The sequence below is a fragment of the Adiantum capillus-veneris genome, chromosome 5 (assembly GCF_014529385.1).
Source record: "Adiantum capillus-veneris isolate H3 chromosome 5, ASM1452938v2, whole genome shotgun sequence".
Lineage (NCBI taxonomy): Eukaryota > Viridiplantae > Streptophyta > Polypodiopsida > Polypodiales > Pteridaceae > Adiantum > Adiantum capillus-veneris.
Genome location: NC_140935.1, coordinates 124279370 through 124296677, shown reverse-complemented (window position 1 = coordinate 124296677; position 17308 = coordinate 124279370). Strand labels below are relative to the sequence as shown.

The following is a 17308-nucleotide window of genomic DNA, read 5'->3' as shown; positions in this document are numbered from 1 at the left end:
TAACCATGCCGCCGCGAGAACTGAGAATGTCCATCAGGGCGTTTAAGCCCTTCCTGCCTGCGTACTCGCGCTCGTACGGTGTGGGATCACGTCCTGTCATCGACCACTGTCAAAACATACAAAGATTTCATAATGTTAGAACTAAAAAACTCATAAACCCTAAACTATCGAACATGCATAAAGAGCAATGTGAAAAGACTTACAAAATCGGCCTCAAATGATGCCCATCCACCGCTCCCCAAGTGGTGCGAGCTCCCTGCCTCTACTCGCGCTCTGGCTGCATCCTTTTGTTGCTGCCACTTGTCGGGATTCTCGCGCGCTGCTTTCTTCGCATTCTTCCAATCTTCTTTGGCCAGCCAATCTGGCCTATTCCACCCATTCTTGATTGCTTTTTGCACTTCGGAACGCTTGTGTTTGCAGTATTCGCGCATTCGAATCTTCATCAGGTCTTCATTGAAGCGCTGATCCCGTGTTGGAACGGGAAACTCATCATGAAGTATGCTGATGACTCTGTTTTTTAAATCACTTGGTACTTCACTCCATTTGTTTAGTATATAGTGTCTAAACAGTTGAGAGCAAAGACCACGCATGCGTGAGATCACCTTCTTGCCGTCATCATCCATGATGATGCCGCCGCTGATGTCGACAGAGTAAGGCAAGCCCTCTGGCCGGTGACGCGTGAACCTGGGTGTCCCGGCAGGGGTCTCTAGCGGCGTGTCGATGGCGGTACGGACGTCAGGTGTCTCCACCGGCGTCTGGGCCCCGAAGCGAGGAGTGTCGAGTGGGGTGGCTCCTGGCGGAGTAGGTAGAGGTGTGTAGCTTCTAGGAACAGTCAGCCGTGCAAAACCTGGCGTAGATGGCAATGCTGTGGCTGGTGTGGGGGCGGGCAAAGAAGGGGAGGGTAAAGAGCCTCGTCGAACACGAGGCGGTGTGGAGGCATAGGTGGCGGAATCCCCACAACAACCGCCACCGCCACCACTAGAGCGCCGGTGTCTAGACGAGTGTGAAGCTCGTCTCGTCGACGCCGAAGCTTCGGAGCGCCCCGAATGCTCCGAAAGAGAGGGAGATGCGGATGGTGTAGGAACGCGCGATGATGCGCCAGAGCGATGACGCTCCACGTACCACTGTCTCTGCTGCGGTGACAAAGAAGAAAGAAACTCCTCATCATCCATACCTGCATTAAACACACGAATATTTAAACTTAATATTGAATGAATAGAGTAGACAATGACGCAAAGACCATTAAATACAATGACGTAATGACGCATATAAATACAATGACGCAATGAATCGAGTGATAGAAGAGGTAAGTCGAAAACTCAGAATTTTCAATCAAAAGATGTGAGCGCGAGTAGAAAAGAGCGTTATACACCATGGAAGGTACTTAGAGAGCCAGAGCTTTTACAACACGGAGCAAAATTGTTCAAATACAATATTTGTGGCTTTAAGAGATCTCTCTCTCATCCTCGCATAACTCAGCATAACTTCCTATATCTATATAGAGCTCTCCGTTTAAACACATATCCTCTGTTTCATTTTGTAGCTCCTCTGCATGCACCCAATATAGAGTAGTAGCATCTTGATGCTCGTCTGGCACCACCGCAGCGGCTTCTGATTGAGCATCTTCTCTTATCTCCTACATTGATGTCGTTGTGATTGGCACATGGTAGCCTTCATACGTCCTTGCACTACGAGGGGCTACCTCTATGACGTACCACCAGTTTGATGTAGACTTTGTAGGATGAAATACTACCTGCCAGAGCCACATAACTTACATGAGAGCTTTCAAGCACATAACTTGTAAAAGGGGGATGTTAACTATTTACATACTTACTTGTTCACAATGCTCGGGTAGTACGAAAGTGTCTCTTAGGTCAGTCCATTTCTTAGTAGAATCCACCTCAAGAAAACCAGACTCTCCTCTACGCACAGTAGCGTTGCGACCCTCCATGATTATCTTGAACCATTGCACGTCGAACAAGTCGACAAAAAATCCTCTGTAATCGATCCTCAAAATCTCTTGCAGCGTGCCGAAGTAAGTGAGTTCCGCCACCACAGGATCTGCATCAGAGGAACGTCGTCGACTAGACTGTTCAAATTTTGCCATGATTCCACAATCTTGAGTAAAACACTTTTTGTCGATTCGTTCCACCCTAAAATGTCGACCTTTACACCACGCTGCTGTGTATGACTTATACTACAACGAACAAAGATTATGAGTGGCCGTTCAAACGTTTATAAATAAAGTCACTTGCTAGTCGTGAGATCCATTGCTCCTTTTGTGAGATCCATTGCACCAGCTTTGCAAGTTTGTAGATTGTGTTACGGATGTCGAGAGACAAACATCCCTCAATGGCAACCGGTAAAATAAACTGTAAAGTATGTGCAGCAATGATATTAAAGTCCACATTTTATGCAATGATATTAAAGTCCACTATGAACGTACCTGACACATTTTATGCCAATCGTGTGACTTCAAACCGGTAAGCTTTCCTTCTTTAGTAAAACACGTTCAGAGTGAGTGCATTACGCCAGTGGGGGTCCGCAAAGATCGAATGGCCTCTTTTACTTTGCGTTCTTGGGCTCCTGTGAAAATCCATGGTGCTTTAGGGAGTTTTATCGATCCATCAGACGCTGTTTGCGGCCAATATTGCTCCATACGATCCACATTTCTAAGGTCAACTCTGGCTCCCAAAGTATCTTTCTTGCCGGTCAAATGGTCCCATAGTAGATTACCCACATTCTTGAATATGTGCATTGGATCGAGCAAGTGATTGATCATGAGTCGGGGCCAGTATGGTAACTCGTACCATAAAGATAGTCTCTTCATCCCTGGAGGCAATCCGTCATCGCACATCTCCTTCTGCTCTAACCATGCTTGTGCAGACATCCTTGGTGGCTCTCTACCCAAAAAGCCGTCGCGTAACACATGATTCTCTGGAAGATACGCTTGATGACCTTCGTAGATTTGGTTCTTCAGTGAGGGTGCCCTACGTGCATTTAGTCTAGGTCCACATGTGACACATGCTCTATATCCGCTTGTTTGAAGCCCTGCATGTATACACATGATAATAGATCAACTATGGGAAAAAACAATATTTACAGTGTCTGAGTGAGGAGTGTCAATAGATCACCTGAGCATTCTGTTAGCCCGGGATAGTCATGCATGGTCCACATTAGAATGCCTCTGATCAAAGCATTCCGTCGTCCTTTGTGTCGGCTCATATCCACCACCTCTATGCCAATCCACAATTGTTGTAGCTCTTCCAATAGTGGACGAAGATACACATCCATATTCCCCACTTTATATCGCCCTGGCACAATCAAGCTTAGCCATAGGTGCCCCTTCTTCGTAGTCAACCACGGGGGAATGTTGTAGTTGACGATGACAACGGGCCATACACTGTAAGATGTTGATCTTTGACCAAATGGATTTACGCCATCCATAGCCAGGCCTAAGCGCAAATTTTGAGCTTCCCTGGCAAAATCCGACCATGTTCCATCTATATGTTTCCAGGCTGCGCAATCTGCAGGAATTCGTAGCACACCATCCGAAGATTTATTCTCCTCATGCCATGATGCTAGGGCGGCCATGGACTTACATTCGAAGAAATGCTTGATGCGAGGAAGCAAAGGAAAATGTCGCAAAACCTTTTGTGGAATTTTTGTCCCGTGGAGATCTACTCGATATCTTTCGGAATCACATTTCGGACACTTCTCCATGTCTGTGTATTCCCCTCTGAAAAGAATGCAGTCATTAGGACAAGCGTGGATAGAATTGTAATCCATCCCCAAGTTTCGCAAAATCTTTCTTGCTTCATCTCGGGAATCTGGCATCACATTGTCAGCTGGTAGTATGTGCTCTTTCAGCAATCTACACAACATATATAAAAATATGATACAGTCGTGTAAAAATCTATCAGATCATTATACATTTAGAGTTCTATTAAAGTAAACTAACTGTAATGGATCACCTGAAAAGCGTTGTGACGCTAGTGTCACTCCATCCAAACTTTGCCTGCATGTTGAGAAGAACCAGGAGTGCTTTCAATCTAGACATACGTGCTCCATTATACAATGATGTATCGGCTTCACTTTTCATATCATCATAGATAAGCCTTTCTGAATCCATGATCGTCTCGATCATTTCATCAATCTCGGGCTCAAACATTGCCTCGTTGGGAATGTGCTCTGCATGATCATCCCCCAAGCTGTCAGAGGCTACATCTTGTGGCCTCACATATGCTGCTTGACCAAAGCGCCTGCGAACACGTCTATTGGGTTGCAAGATTGCTGCTTGTTGGCCAGCGTCAGAGTCCGACGAGTTATAATTGGCAACAACTCGATCTATAATAGATGGATCGAACTCGCCAAATTCGCGAACGTGCTGCAAAGAAACACGTCTTGTCCGTCGCACAGCATGCTTGCATTGATTACAAGGACATAAGACCCTCGTTGAGAGATAGGTGTTTCGGTTGGACGGTCCCACATCCTCGTCGCTACTCATAATGAGGATAAAAAACTTATAACCTGGACAACAAATTTAATATTCTATTGGCATTCTTCGTCTTATCTCTCTCTCTCTCTCTCTCTCTCTCTCTCTCTCTCTCTTTACCTCACATTCTCTAGTCATGACCAATCCCCGCACACCTCGGTCTAGAGGTGCACGGAGATCAGAACCACCGGGTTATAATCTCGTCTTTATTGGTCAATACCTATATTTGTGGGTACAAGAAATCTACACACCCACGTCTACATGATACTGCATGTAGTGGACAAAATCCCTTTGCCTCTTCTCTAGCTGTAGCACTTCACTTCATCTTAACATCTTTTCACAGTAGATCTTTTCACTGTTCGTCTAACTCTAAACCCTAAACCGTAAGTAATTCTTGCATGGACTCGATCTAACGTAAATAAGCGTAAATCTAACTAAAAATAAAGCAAAATCTAATTTAACGTAAGTCTAATGACTAGAGGTTGTCTAGATGGTCATTGTGTCGGGGATGTAGTGACTCTTGCCGCCCTGAAGATCCACCTTCTTCCCTATCTTCTGAAGACATTTCACCAGTACTTTTGGATCGACGGAGCCCACCATGAGTAAAGGCAGCAATACCCCATATTCCATTGAGGGCTTTCTTCACCCGCTTCATGCAGGCATCGCAGTCTATGGAGACCTAAATCTAATCTAATATAACGTAAATCTAAATCTAGCTTAAATAAACGTAAATCTAGTTAAAAATAAACCTAAATCTAATTTAATGTAAGTCTACATATAACCTAATCTTTAACGTCTTTTAAGATAGTTTCCTACGACGTTATAACTCTCTTCTTCTTGTGTGTGTGCGCGTGTGTGGATGTGTATGCCAATAAAAAGAGATAAATGGTATAACCTTTCTATCACCCATGCCAAGTATGATAGATTGATTATGCCATTTCCCTCTTGAATAATAGGTCTTCAGTTCAACTCCTCGTCGGCTAGATCTTTAGGTCTTTTAATTTTAATTAGTTTCCTACGACGCTAAATTAGTTTCTCTCTCTTTCTCTCTCAATGTGTGTGCGTTTTTTTGGATCGTATGCATGTTTTCTCTCTCTTTTCCTCTCTCAATGTGTGCGTTTTTTGTTTATGCATGTTCTCTCTCTGTTTTCCTCTCTCAATGCGTGCGTTTTTTGTTTATGCATGCTCTCTCTCTCTTTTTCTCTCTCAATGTGTGTGTGCATTCTTTGTTTATGTATGTGTGTGTGCGTTTTTGTTTTTGTTTGTACTCTCTCTCTCTCTCTCTCTCTCTCTCTCTCTCTCTCAAAAACACTATGTGTGTGTGTGTATGTGTGTGTGTGAGAGAGAGAGAGAGGGAGAGAGAAAGAGGGGAAGGGAACATGAGAATGAGGAGAGGGAAGGAGCATACCTGGCTCTCCTTCCTCTCCTCGTGTGTGTGTGTGTGTGGAGAAGAAAGAGAGAGAGAGAGAGAGAGAGAGAGAGAGAGAGAGAGAGGGAGAGCGTTACCTGCTCCTTGCTTGAGGGAGCCGAAAAACTCAGATCTGAGATCTGAGTTTTTGGGCGCGCTCGGTTATTTTTTTACCCCAGTCGGCGTCGCTATGAGCGTCGCTATAAGCGTCGCTATGAGCGTCGCTATAAGCGTCGCTATGAGCGTCGTAAATTTCTTTGTAAATTTGCGACGCTCATAGCGACGCTTATAGCGACGCTCATAGCGACGCCGGGAATTTTTTTTTTGAGCGTCGCTGTGTGAGCGTCGCTAATATGAAGAGCCTCTTGTAGTGTATCTTTTTTAATTTTGAAAAAATAGAAAGAAAAATCGCATTATTGCCAAGCATACATCAAGCAATTTCTATAAGTTATCAAGCTATTGAGTCACCATCTTCAAACTCCATCAAGCGAACGTCACTAAATTCATCGCACATAGGTTATGCGTTGTCATCATAGCCAATGTAATGTCCATTGAATGGATTCCGTGAGGAGGAAGAGGCATCCATATTAAGAGAGGATGGTAAATAATGATCACACAACTATTACTTGACGTGTTCAAAAGAAGCAAAGAGAAAAGAACATTCTTTAGCTAAAGGATAAATAAGCTCATAGAAACAATACTTCACACAGTCACAAGTCACACGGATCAATAAGGGAGAGGGATAGTCTTGAACTAATTTTTGCAACAACAACACTACTTATATACTACAATCCTCCCTTCTCTTTTTCAACGTTCACTAAGTCTTAAGACTAACCTACTATCATATCTATTAAATGGATTTTGACACATATTTAGACACAGGCAAGAGAACATCAAATTCAAAGGCATTAAGAACTAGTGGACAAAGGTACACCAATCAGAAAGGGTACCCCCACTTTATCCATTCATACTCTTCTTGTCCATAGACTGTGCAATTTGAGGTGCCAAGTTGAGTTAGATCCAAGAGTATGTGTTGGTGGTCTAGGGTTCCCACCATGCTCATGCGTTGAACACCACAAAATCGGCGAAAGGACGAGCCTACAATTTTCTCTTGGCAAACTCAGCGAAAAGAAGTTTGCATGCTCGAGGAGATGATTTTTCCCAAGAACTTGGAGGAGAAGGCTTTCCAAAAACTAGCGTTCATGGGGAATTGTGCCTCATCTTAATAGCGTGCCAGTGTCAATCTCAAAACTGCCGGTTGAGGGTACGACAGTGTTTGGAAAAAAACTTTTTGCCAAACATACAAAATTCCTTTTCTTGGATTTGTCAAGAGGAAATTTCAAAAAATCAAGTTAATTTTTTGGTTTTTTACACTCTTTTTTTGGACCGTGTCAGTTCCAATTTCAAAAAATGCCGGTTGAGGGTATGACAGTGTTCGAGAAAAAGCACTTTTCCAAACATACAAAATTCCCTCCCTTGGATTTGCCAAGAGGAAATTTTAGAAAATTAACTTAATTTTTCGGACTATTACACTATTTTTTTCTATTTTGGAGTGGAATTTTCCCCTTTCTCCTTGGGGCTCACTCGGCATTTTTGAGATTGAAAACGCCACGATAATAAGCTGAGCCACATTTTTCTCGAACACTAGGGCACGAGCAAAAGGAGAAATTCTGCCCAGAAATCGATAAAAGTAGTTTGAAAAGCTGCGAAGAAAGCCTAAATTTCAATAAATATTTCCTCTTGACAAAATCAAGGAAAGAAAGTTTGAAAGGGAAACAAGTTTTGTATGCTTGGAATCCGCATTGTTTAAGCAATAGCCCAATGGCACATGCTAAATAGTACCTGTGACTACGTGTGCACAATTCTTGAAAGAAACTCTCTCTCTCTCTCTCGCTCTCTCTCTCACGTCTGTGTGTGTGTGTGTGTGTGCGCCAGAACCAAATGAGTCTATACACGTCTATATGCGAACGACGATCGTCTCTCTCTAGCCTAACCTCTTTCCGTGTCACCGCTTGAGGCTGTCCTCGTGAGCTCCACGAGACTACGCTTTGTGCAGGGTCTCCATCTCTATTATTTAGTGCTTGGGAAAAATGTGTCTTGGCTTAATATCGTGCAGTTTTCAATTTCCAAAGTGCTGGTTGGACGCAAAGGGGAAAGGAGAAATTCTGTCCCAAAGTAGAGGAATATAGTGTTAAAATCTTAAAAAGTAACGTAACTTTTGAAAATTTCCTCTTCGCAAATTCAAGCAAAGGAATTTTGTATGTGTGGAAAAATAATCTTTCCCACACACTGCTATTATTATAGCTTGTGCATGGCGGTGGTGTCGAAGGTGACGTCGTTCTGCCTGCGGTGGGAAGTAGGGCTCAACTTTCAAGTCGTGACGCAGACTTGCAGAGGAGAGGAGTTTTCTCGCGCCACGACACTGTCGAGGAAATGGGCACGAACACTGCCCCACAAATTTCTGAAATGCAGCCTGCAGCACGACTGTGGCGCGTGCGAGGTTTACTGTGGCGTTGCTTCCGTGTTACTACTTAGACTCCATCACATCTCGACTGCAGCACTGCTTATGGGACTCGCGAGGCGTACATATACGCAATACAATGCTGTGGCAGTGTGGAGATTCGAAAAGGCGTGCACGTTACCTCCGTCCTACACTTCGCCTTCACCCAAATCCCTCTAAAGATGATGGCCGTCCACGTGGACGGCATCCTTCAAAGTACGTCCAACCCAACACAACGCTAAGGCCTTTCCTCAGCATGCCAAAAACCCAAAATGTAAACCTTATTTTCTAAATTTCCTCTTGGAAAATTCAAGAAAGAGAATTTTGTATGTTTGGAGAAATTATTTTTCTCGAGAACCGCATCTCTCTCTCTCTCTCTCTCTCTCTCACACACACACACACACACACACGCACACACAGTCGAGTGGATCCATTAGATTCGACGATGCATGACGTGTCTGTCTGTCCTCTCACAGATGTGGGACAATCTCGGTAGTAGTCGGTACCATGATCCCTCTCTCTCTCTCTCTCTCTCTCTCTCTCTATCTCTCTCTCTCTCTCAGGCAATCGACTCGTCCGACTCCTGACTGATGCTTTCGAGCTCAGCTCACAAGACCAAGCTCTTGAGCATGTGCAAAAGATGAAGGCACCTTCCTCAGTGCTTATCCGATAACATCTGAATAACTACAATCAGGTACATGTAGCATAGCTCAGCGTTGCTTTGTCTCAGCCTGCATCACCAACCTTGTAGGAGGAAGTTAAGGCACACAGCCAGCAGAGGTGCGGAGGGTACTTGTGTCATGAAGTGCGCTGTGCAGGACTCGCAAGTCGCAGGAGCCTCAAGAAGAGCATCGAGGTCTAGTCTCTAGACAAGACCTTCTGCTCTGCAGGTGCAAGATGGACTCGAGCGAAAAGAGGGGGGGGGGGGGACGGGGACAGACTCCTTAGAGTCGTGTGCGACTTTGCAGTCCAGCTCACGATGTCTCCCTCGGGCCTCGACAATCTAAGCACAAACTCGCACACGGCTCCAAGGCTTCACGTCGTCCTGCAAAACTGCTAGCCGTCCACATGGACGCCATCCGTGAAAGTACGCCCAATGTAGCCGAACACTAAGGCCTTTCCTTAGCAGGACAATAATTCATGCATGGTTGGTCATAACAGAATGTATGGTTGGTCATAACAGAATGTGGACAAAGTGATAATGTCAGGGATATGAAAGCATTGAGTCTGTCCTTTGTGGCCTCACTGAAAGCCTGCGCGAAGAAGAAGGATCTGTACAGCGGGAGTAGACTCCATGATGATATCCGCGCTAGTGGGTTGCTTGAAAAGTACAGCTACTTAGGGAACGCCCTAATGAGTATGTATGCAAAGTGTGGTGCACTCCCCCAAGCCCAACGAGTGTTTGACGAGCTTCATGTTCGCAACACAGTTTCTTGGAACGCACTTATCTCAGCTTATACTGAGCAGGGGCAAGGCGAGAAAGCTCTCTGCTGTTATGACCACATGCGTAGTGATGGCGTTTCTTCAAATGCCATCACTTATATCTGTGTATTGAAGGCATGCGGCATCGCTGGAGCTCTTCATCGGGGAAAAGAATTTCATGACGAGATTGCTGGTCGTGGCCTGTTGCAAAACGATATTGCGCTTGGTACTGCCTTGGTTACCATGTATACCAAGTGTGGCATGCTTGTGAAAGCACAGGAAGTGCTTAAAGAACTTCCTGTGCGGGATGTCGTTTCTTGGTCGGCTTTGATTACAGGATATGTCCAAAATGGACAGGGCAAAGCAGCTCTAGAATGCTACGACCATATGCGAAGGGATGGTTTTTCTCCTAATGCGGTCACCTACACTTGCTGCTTGAAGGCTTGCGGGATCATAGGAGCAATTGACAAGGGTGAACGTTTTCATGATGAGATTGTTATTCAGGGACTATTGGGAGAAGACGTTGCACTTGGCAATGCTTTGCTTGATATGTATTGCAAATGTGATGTCTTGGTCAAAGCACAGCAAGTGCTTGATGAACTTCCTATTCGGAATGTAGTGTCCTGGTCAACGTTGATTGCAGGGTATGCCCAGAGGGGGCAGGGTGAGGAAGCGCTCCTTTGCTACGAACAGATGCGAAGTGATGGCTTGTCTCCAGATGCATTGACCTATGCTTGCATCTTGAAGGCTTGTGGTATCACACAAAAAGTTGAGAAGGGCAAACAAATTCATGATGAGATTGTTTGTCAAAAGCTACTAGGGGAAAATGTTGTGCTTGGCAATGCTTTAATTGATATGTATGCCAAATGTGGCGCATTGGACAGAGCACAACAAGTGTTTGCTGAGCTTCTTGTTCAGGACGTAGTCTCTTGGAATGCACTTATTGCAGGGTATTCTGAGAATGGTCAAGGTGAAGAGGCTCTGGATAGCTACTACCTTATGCAAAGTCAAGGCCTCTCTCCAAATGCAATCACCTACACTTGTGCATTGAAAGCATGTGGCATCTTAGGAGAAGTTAACAAGGGCAAACAAATCCATGAACAGATCGTTAGTCAGGGGCTGTTGGGAGAAGATGTCATACTTGGCACCGCTTTGGTCGACATGTATGTCAAATGTGGTATGCTTATGAAAGCAAAACAAGTGCTTGATGAGCTTCCGGTACGAAATATAATTTCTTGGAATGCACTAATCACAGGCTATGCCCAGCAGGGGCAAGATCAGAAAGCCCTTGATTGTTTCCGGTGGATGCAAAGTGAGGGCTTTTTTCCAAACGCTTCCTCTTGGAATGCAATACTAGGTGGATATGCCCAGCGGGGACAAACTGAGGAAGCTCTGGAATGTTTCCAAAGAATGCAAAGCAATGGCACCTCTCCAGACGCAATTACCTTTCTTTATCTGCTATCCGCATGTAGTCACTCTGGTTTGGTGCATGAAGGCCACCTTTATTTTGAAAATATGAGAGAAAAGTATGGTGTTACACCAAATATGGAACACTTTACTTGCATGATTGATCTTTATGGACGTTTAGGGCATTTTGACAAGGCAATGGCCTTGATTAAGAAGATGCCATCTTTTGATCATCGTCCATTGTGGCATACTCTTTTGGATGCATGTCAAAAATGGGGAAATGTGAAGCTTGGAATATTGGCCTTTGAGAATGTAGCACGATTAGAGGAGTGTGTGGCTGCACCATATGTGTGTGGCTAAAGCAGATGCAAGAGATTGCACAAATGTTTGCCTGCCGGAACCAGCCAGGACGTAGTTGATGGGTTTATATTGCCATCAACATCCTATATAGGTAGTCATGTCAAGGGATGACATGAGCTAGGAGGGGGGGAAAGTTAACTGCTCAGCTAACATGTGCCATTGAAAGCCAAATCTAGAATGCTGAAGTGTAGTTTTTATTAGTGGGCTTAACATAATATGCATTGACTGAGTGCTTTATAGGCGCAGCAGAATTTGTCCGTTCTGGCATTGTAATTGTCATAACACAGGAGAGTTGTGAAGAACTATGGGATTATGCTTTTTTGTAAAGATGGGAAGTGCCATCTGGTTTAAGAAATGACAAGTAATCTCTTCGCAACAAGGTACTCAACCTGCAATGGTATGCAGGGTGCTAAGGCAGCCATCACTCCTTGTACATATGCACCGTGTGAGGACGAGGAGAGGGTGTGTTATGAGCAAAACAATATAGTTAGTGTGCAAGGACTGCCTTTAGTAGAGGGCTTGGCCTCTGATTACCTTCTGTTCTTGCCCCACTATTTAATGAACCCTTCTTGTCTTAAAAAGACATTAAAAGACCCTTCACTGATTTGTTGTTGGATCAGGTAGTAGGACATGAAATGTATAGTTTCTTGGATGGGTATGGGGTACTATGAAAAGACAAACTAAAGCAGATTTCAGCCCTGGCTATGGCAGAAAATGTTGATGATTGTATCTTCCCTATGACTGATGGCTGATGATTGCAATCTCACTCACTGTGGGACTGAGAAGCAAACCGTGGCCAAAATGAAGTTAGCAACTCATAAACCCACTTGAGACTAGAGGGAGAAAATTTGGCTCCAGAAAGAATCAGCACTTTGGAGAGACAAAAGGAGAAAACAGTGCCCGTATCGCACGATATAAATTGTAACACATTGTATTTTCCGTAGTGTTTGTATTGTACTCTACCGTACAATGATGAACCTGCCTCTAGGACCTAGTTGGAAGCTTTGGTGTAACAAGAGTGGTTCTGGCAACAACTCTTAGGAGTTGCTACTATAGAAACATTCAGTCGCCATGAGAAACCTGTCTTGAATATGTCCCCAGGTATTCTTGTAGTAAGCAATGGCCTCCCATAGTTTTTTGGAGGAAAACTAGAGGTGCAGTTGCGTCTTCAAGCGAGTTCAACGGAGCGAGGTTTTTTTTTTGCCCGCTCCTCTTTCTCCTTTCTCCTCTCGTCGTCCATGTGCTTCCTCCTCTTCCCTTGCTCCTCCTCCTCAGCCTCCTCCAACATCCTCCCTCCATCTCCTCCTCTAGCTCCCTCCCTTCCTCCATCTCCTCTTCTAGCCGCCCTCCTTTCCTCAAGGTCCCTTGTCCTGGTAAATTTTATTGTGATTAGTTTGATGGAGTTAAACCAACATGAATTGTAATAGTTCAACCTTGCAGACCTTCATATGCTTTTACCTTTTGTTGCTGCCTTATCACTCTTTTGGTCTCCATCTCCTTGAATTGCTCTCGCTTGTCGGAGAAGAATGTGTCTTTTGGAAAGTCAATGAAAAGAGAACACTCGACTTACACTTGTTTGGGCCACAATGTTGCACATTGCTCTTTTGTATACATGGATGCAATGTGTTGTACATTCAACCAATCTTTCATCACAGAGATCCTATCTATCCAACCCCATCTGGTGTATGTTTACAAAAATATACATATAGTCAACTACACAACTTCTCTAACATGTGATCATTTGGGACAGTATTACATACCTGTAAAATATCCATTTGGTAGCCATGTTAATACCCTTCTTCTGTTTCCACTTGTTTGCTTTGAAACCGCCTTTCAATCAACCACACTCCACCTCATACAATTTGCCATGGTACTTTGATTGCGACTCTTGTATAGTCTTCACAAGGGTGTTGTTTTCAAAGAGATGTCATGATTTCTTTAGCAATCCATATTGTCTCACAATCTCGTTGATGAGTCGATTCCACCGTGTCTCTCGAAGCAACTATGTGCGAAACGTGGAGTGATCGTCTACATTGGCACATAACCATGTTTCAAAACAATACTCTTTTTTTGACAATATTATATCACATGAGATTACTTAGTGCAGATTTTAGACTTGGATATAATTTTGTTGGGTCATTGCTAACCAAAGCCTTTAACACATTATACGATTCGTTTGGTAGTTTGACACATATAAGACTATATATTCGATCATCTCACAACCATTTTGGTTTTCTACTCCAGTATATGATTATAAGCAAGCTAAAAACACATGTTACAAATTTTACATCAGCAAGTGAATGCAAACATACTTCCTTTGAACCTAATATCTCTTGGACTTACCTCCACCATTCTTCTCCTAGGTCAGGATCTGCAATTGGAACTATTCGTTGTGTGTTTTTTGGGCCTTTCTTGTTTACCGTATAGAATGCTTGCAAATTGGGTGGTGAACTCCTCCGTGCTTATTTATCAAAGATTGCAATGCTTTTGTGTATTGCCCCTATATTATGAAATTGGTTCATTCATTGTTAGATCTACTACATGCTCATACTATAAGTTAGATCAATGAAACTCACTGTATGTAGTAGTTGAGATAGCACGATAAGAGAAACCTTGTACCAATGCCTGTGTGACCCTCCATGCCTATTAATTTTGGTATCTAGTTCTTGTTACAATCACCGGGACATTTCATCCTTCAAACCCTTGAGTAATGTATCCTTGTTCGCTGTGCCCATTGCTCTAACCATGCATATCATATCTATAAGAGTGTTTTCACATAACCTTTGTCATTAATTATGTGTTGAAATATCATACACCATAAGAAAACTAAAAAGCAGTAATTATGATATAGCTTTCTTGTTAGGTATAGCTATGCTTATCGATTCAAGCATGCCATCATAGTGAGAACTTCTCCCTCGTACTCCTTAGTGAACTCAACCATGCTCCTCCACATAGCAAGGGTACTTAGGGTCCTCTCTGTGAGTTGCTAACCAAATCACCTAACATTGCTTCACAAATTTCCTTTTTTACTTGACATAGAGTGAGAAACAAGAGTAAAACAACACGGTGCATCTATATCGATTTCCGCGTTCCATGCCCTAAGTCGGCGGTTCCCATCCTATGTATACAACATTTTTTCTTGCACATCTGTCCATCCCGATTTTTGTAACTGTTTCTCAAATTTTTCATTTAGTTGTATCCAGATTGGATCTTATGTTTTTTGAATATCATCACTTACTTCTACTAGGTCCAAATTTGGTGTATTTAGGGAGAGCATAAACCTGACACGATGTGGAACATAACCCTAGAATGAATGGGCGTTTATACAATGCACGGAAAAAAAAACCTCCTAAAGAGGGAAAAAATGCCACGGCGGTACTAAGTGTGTTCACACACATCACTACCACATGTATATGGTAACAAATCCCCCCTGGAGTGATGCGGTGAACGAGAGCTGGCACTTGAGTAAAGGGAAGTGCCATGCCCTGAGGACATGATCAGTCCACAAAGGGGAGTAAGCCCAAAGCTTTGCGGAAGGCTTCTCACTTCTCACGAGACAATGCCTTTGTGAAAAGATCTGCAAGGTTGTCTTGTGTTGGCACATAAGCCAAGCCGATCTCTCCTGCTGAGAGCCTCTCCCCGACATAGTGGTAATGCACCTCAATGTACTTTGTGCGAGCATGAAAAACTGGGTTCCTCACAACTGCCAATGTGCTCTATTAGTGTAGATAGTGTTGACGGTGTCCTGTTCAACACCCAAATCAACCATAAGGCGTCTGAGCCATACACACTCAACCGTAGTTGTGAAGACTGCCCTGTACACAACCTCACAACTAGAAGTGGACATAGTAGGTTGCTTCTTGCTCAATAATGATATATATGAACTGCCAAGCATGAAATAAAAACCACTTGTGGACACTCGCATGCCCAATCTGAGTCCAAAAAAGCATGTAAGTCTAGTGCCAATAATCCCCACTTGGGATAAAACAAACCAAGATGTAAAGTGCCACTCAAGTAGCGGAAAATCCTCTTGACAGCCTGCCGATGCTTAGACCTTGGGCTATGCATAAATTATCTGACCTGTGAGACTGTAAACTGAATATCCGGCCTCGTGTTGCATACATAAATGAGGCATCCAACAGCAGTTTGGTAAAGAGTGACATTTGCAGGATCACCCGATCATGAAGACTCAATTTCAAACATGTTTCCACGGGAGTGGCAATAGGTTTACAATCCTCAAGTGCAAACTTACATAGCAATGTCTCTATGTAACTTGGCAATATCACCATCACACTGCTTAAATTGTATACCCAATTAATGATGCAACAACCCCAAATCTTTCATCTTGAAAGTAACATTCAAATCAGCCTTAAATTCAGCAATAGGTCTCGCATTTGGTCTAGTGATCAACAAGTCATCTACATAAAGAACCACAATGAGAAGTACATCACTCTCATGCTTTACATATAATGTGCTTTCTATTGGACTGTTACAAAAGCCTCGTTTGACCAAATGAGTGTCAGCCTTCTCATACCAAGCACGAGGAGATTGCTTCAACCCATACAAAGCTTTGTTACATTTGCACACCTTATCATCTTGTCCTTTTTTTAAAAAAACCGCGAGGTTGCGTTACATAAACTTTCTCAAATATGTCACCATTCAAGAAAGCGGTAACAATGTTTGACTGATGTACATCCCAACCAAAATGAGTTGCCAATGAACATAGAAAACGCACAGTTGTCACACGACAAGTGGGAGCAAAAGTCTCTTCATAATCTATGCCTTTTTGCTATGCATAACCCTTTGCAACAAGTCGAGCCTTATAGCGATCAATCTCACTATCCGGCTTGCGTTTCAACTTGTAAACCCACTTTGTAAAAATGGCCTTTTTGCTAGAAGGCAAATGACATAAACTCCATGTGTCATTTTTTATAAGTGCATCATATTCTGATTGCATGGCAGCCATCCAATTTTTTGAATTATGTGCTTCATCAAAAGACAAAGATTCCTCAACATCATGTAGGCTAGACACAGTCAACTAGACACAGTCAACTAGACACAGTCAAAGCATAACAATCTGATGCATAAGATGCATGGTGAGAACCTGAACGAGTACGATTAGACAAAGGTGCATCCGATTTACTGTCACGCAATGTATGCACTAGCATTTTGGCATACCGCTAGCCTGCTCATTTTCAGCCCTTTCCTCATCAAGTACATCATGTACATCTGCATCAGTAATAGGCTGATATGTAACATTTTCATAAACCCCCATAGGCTGTACATTTGCCTCATTGGAATTTACATTCGAACTTCCACCACTAAAAAGAGGCAACAAAGTGTCATAAATGTTCCGTGAGCTTATATTACTATCTCTAGTACATGACAGTAAGGGTTGAACAGAATCTTCCACAAACACAACATCCTGTGAAACTAGAATACACGTTGTTTGTGGATGATACAACCTGTGACCTTTGCTTTCAGTAGTATAACCAACAAAAATACATTTGACAGCCTTATCATCCAACGTTCTGCGCTGTGTTGTGGCACCAAAGCATATGCCAAACAACCAAAAACACGCATGTGCTCAATAGAAGGTTTTCTATCATGCCATGCTTCATATGGAGTAATAGACTGCAAAGGTTTCGTAGGACACCTGTTTAGTACATAAGTGGCACACATGATGGCCTCAAGCCAAAACGAATGCGGCAAAGCT

At 43.3% G+C, this 17308-nt stretch overlaps 1 protein-coding gene across 1 annotated transcript; it reads left to right on the top strand.

The window, feature by feature from the left end:
- The first annotated feature begins 8823 nt into the window (after window positions 1-8823).
- On the top strand, window positions 8824-13159 carry LOC147458041 (pentatricopeptide repeat-containing protein At1g15510, chloroplastic-like). Its single transcript, XM_086512802.1, has one exon. The coding sequence runs from the start codon at window positions 9616-9618 to the stop codon at window positions 11590-11592; it is 1977 nt and encodes a 658-aa protein (XP_086368928.1). The 5' UTR covers window positions 8824-9615; the 3' UTR covers window positions 11593-13159.
- Window positions 13160-17308: the final 4149 nt, after the last annotated feature.

Excerpts from the sequence above, each read along its gene's own strand:
- LOC147458041 (XM_086512802.1), top strand. The coding sequence starts at position 9,616 with ATGAAAGCATTGAGTCTGTCCTTTGTGGCCTCACTGAAAGCCTGCGCG.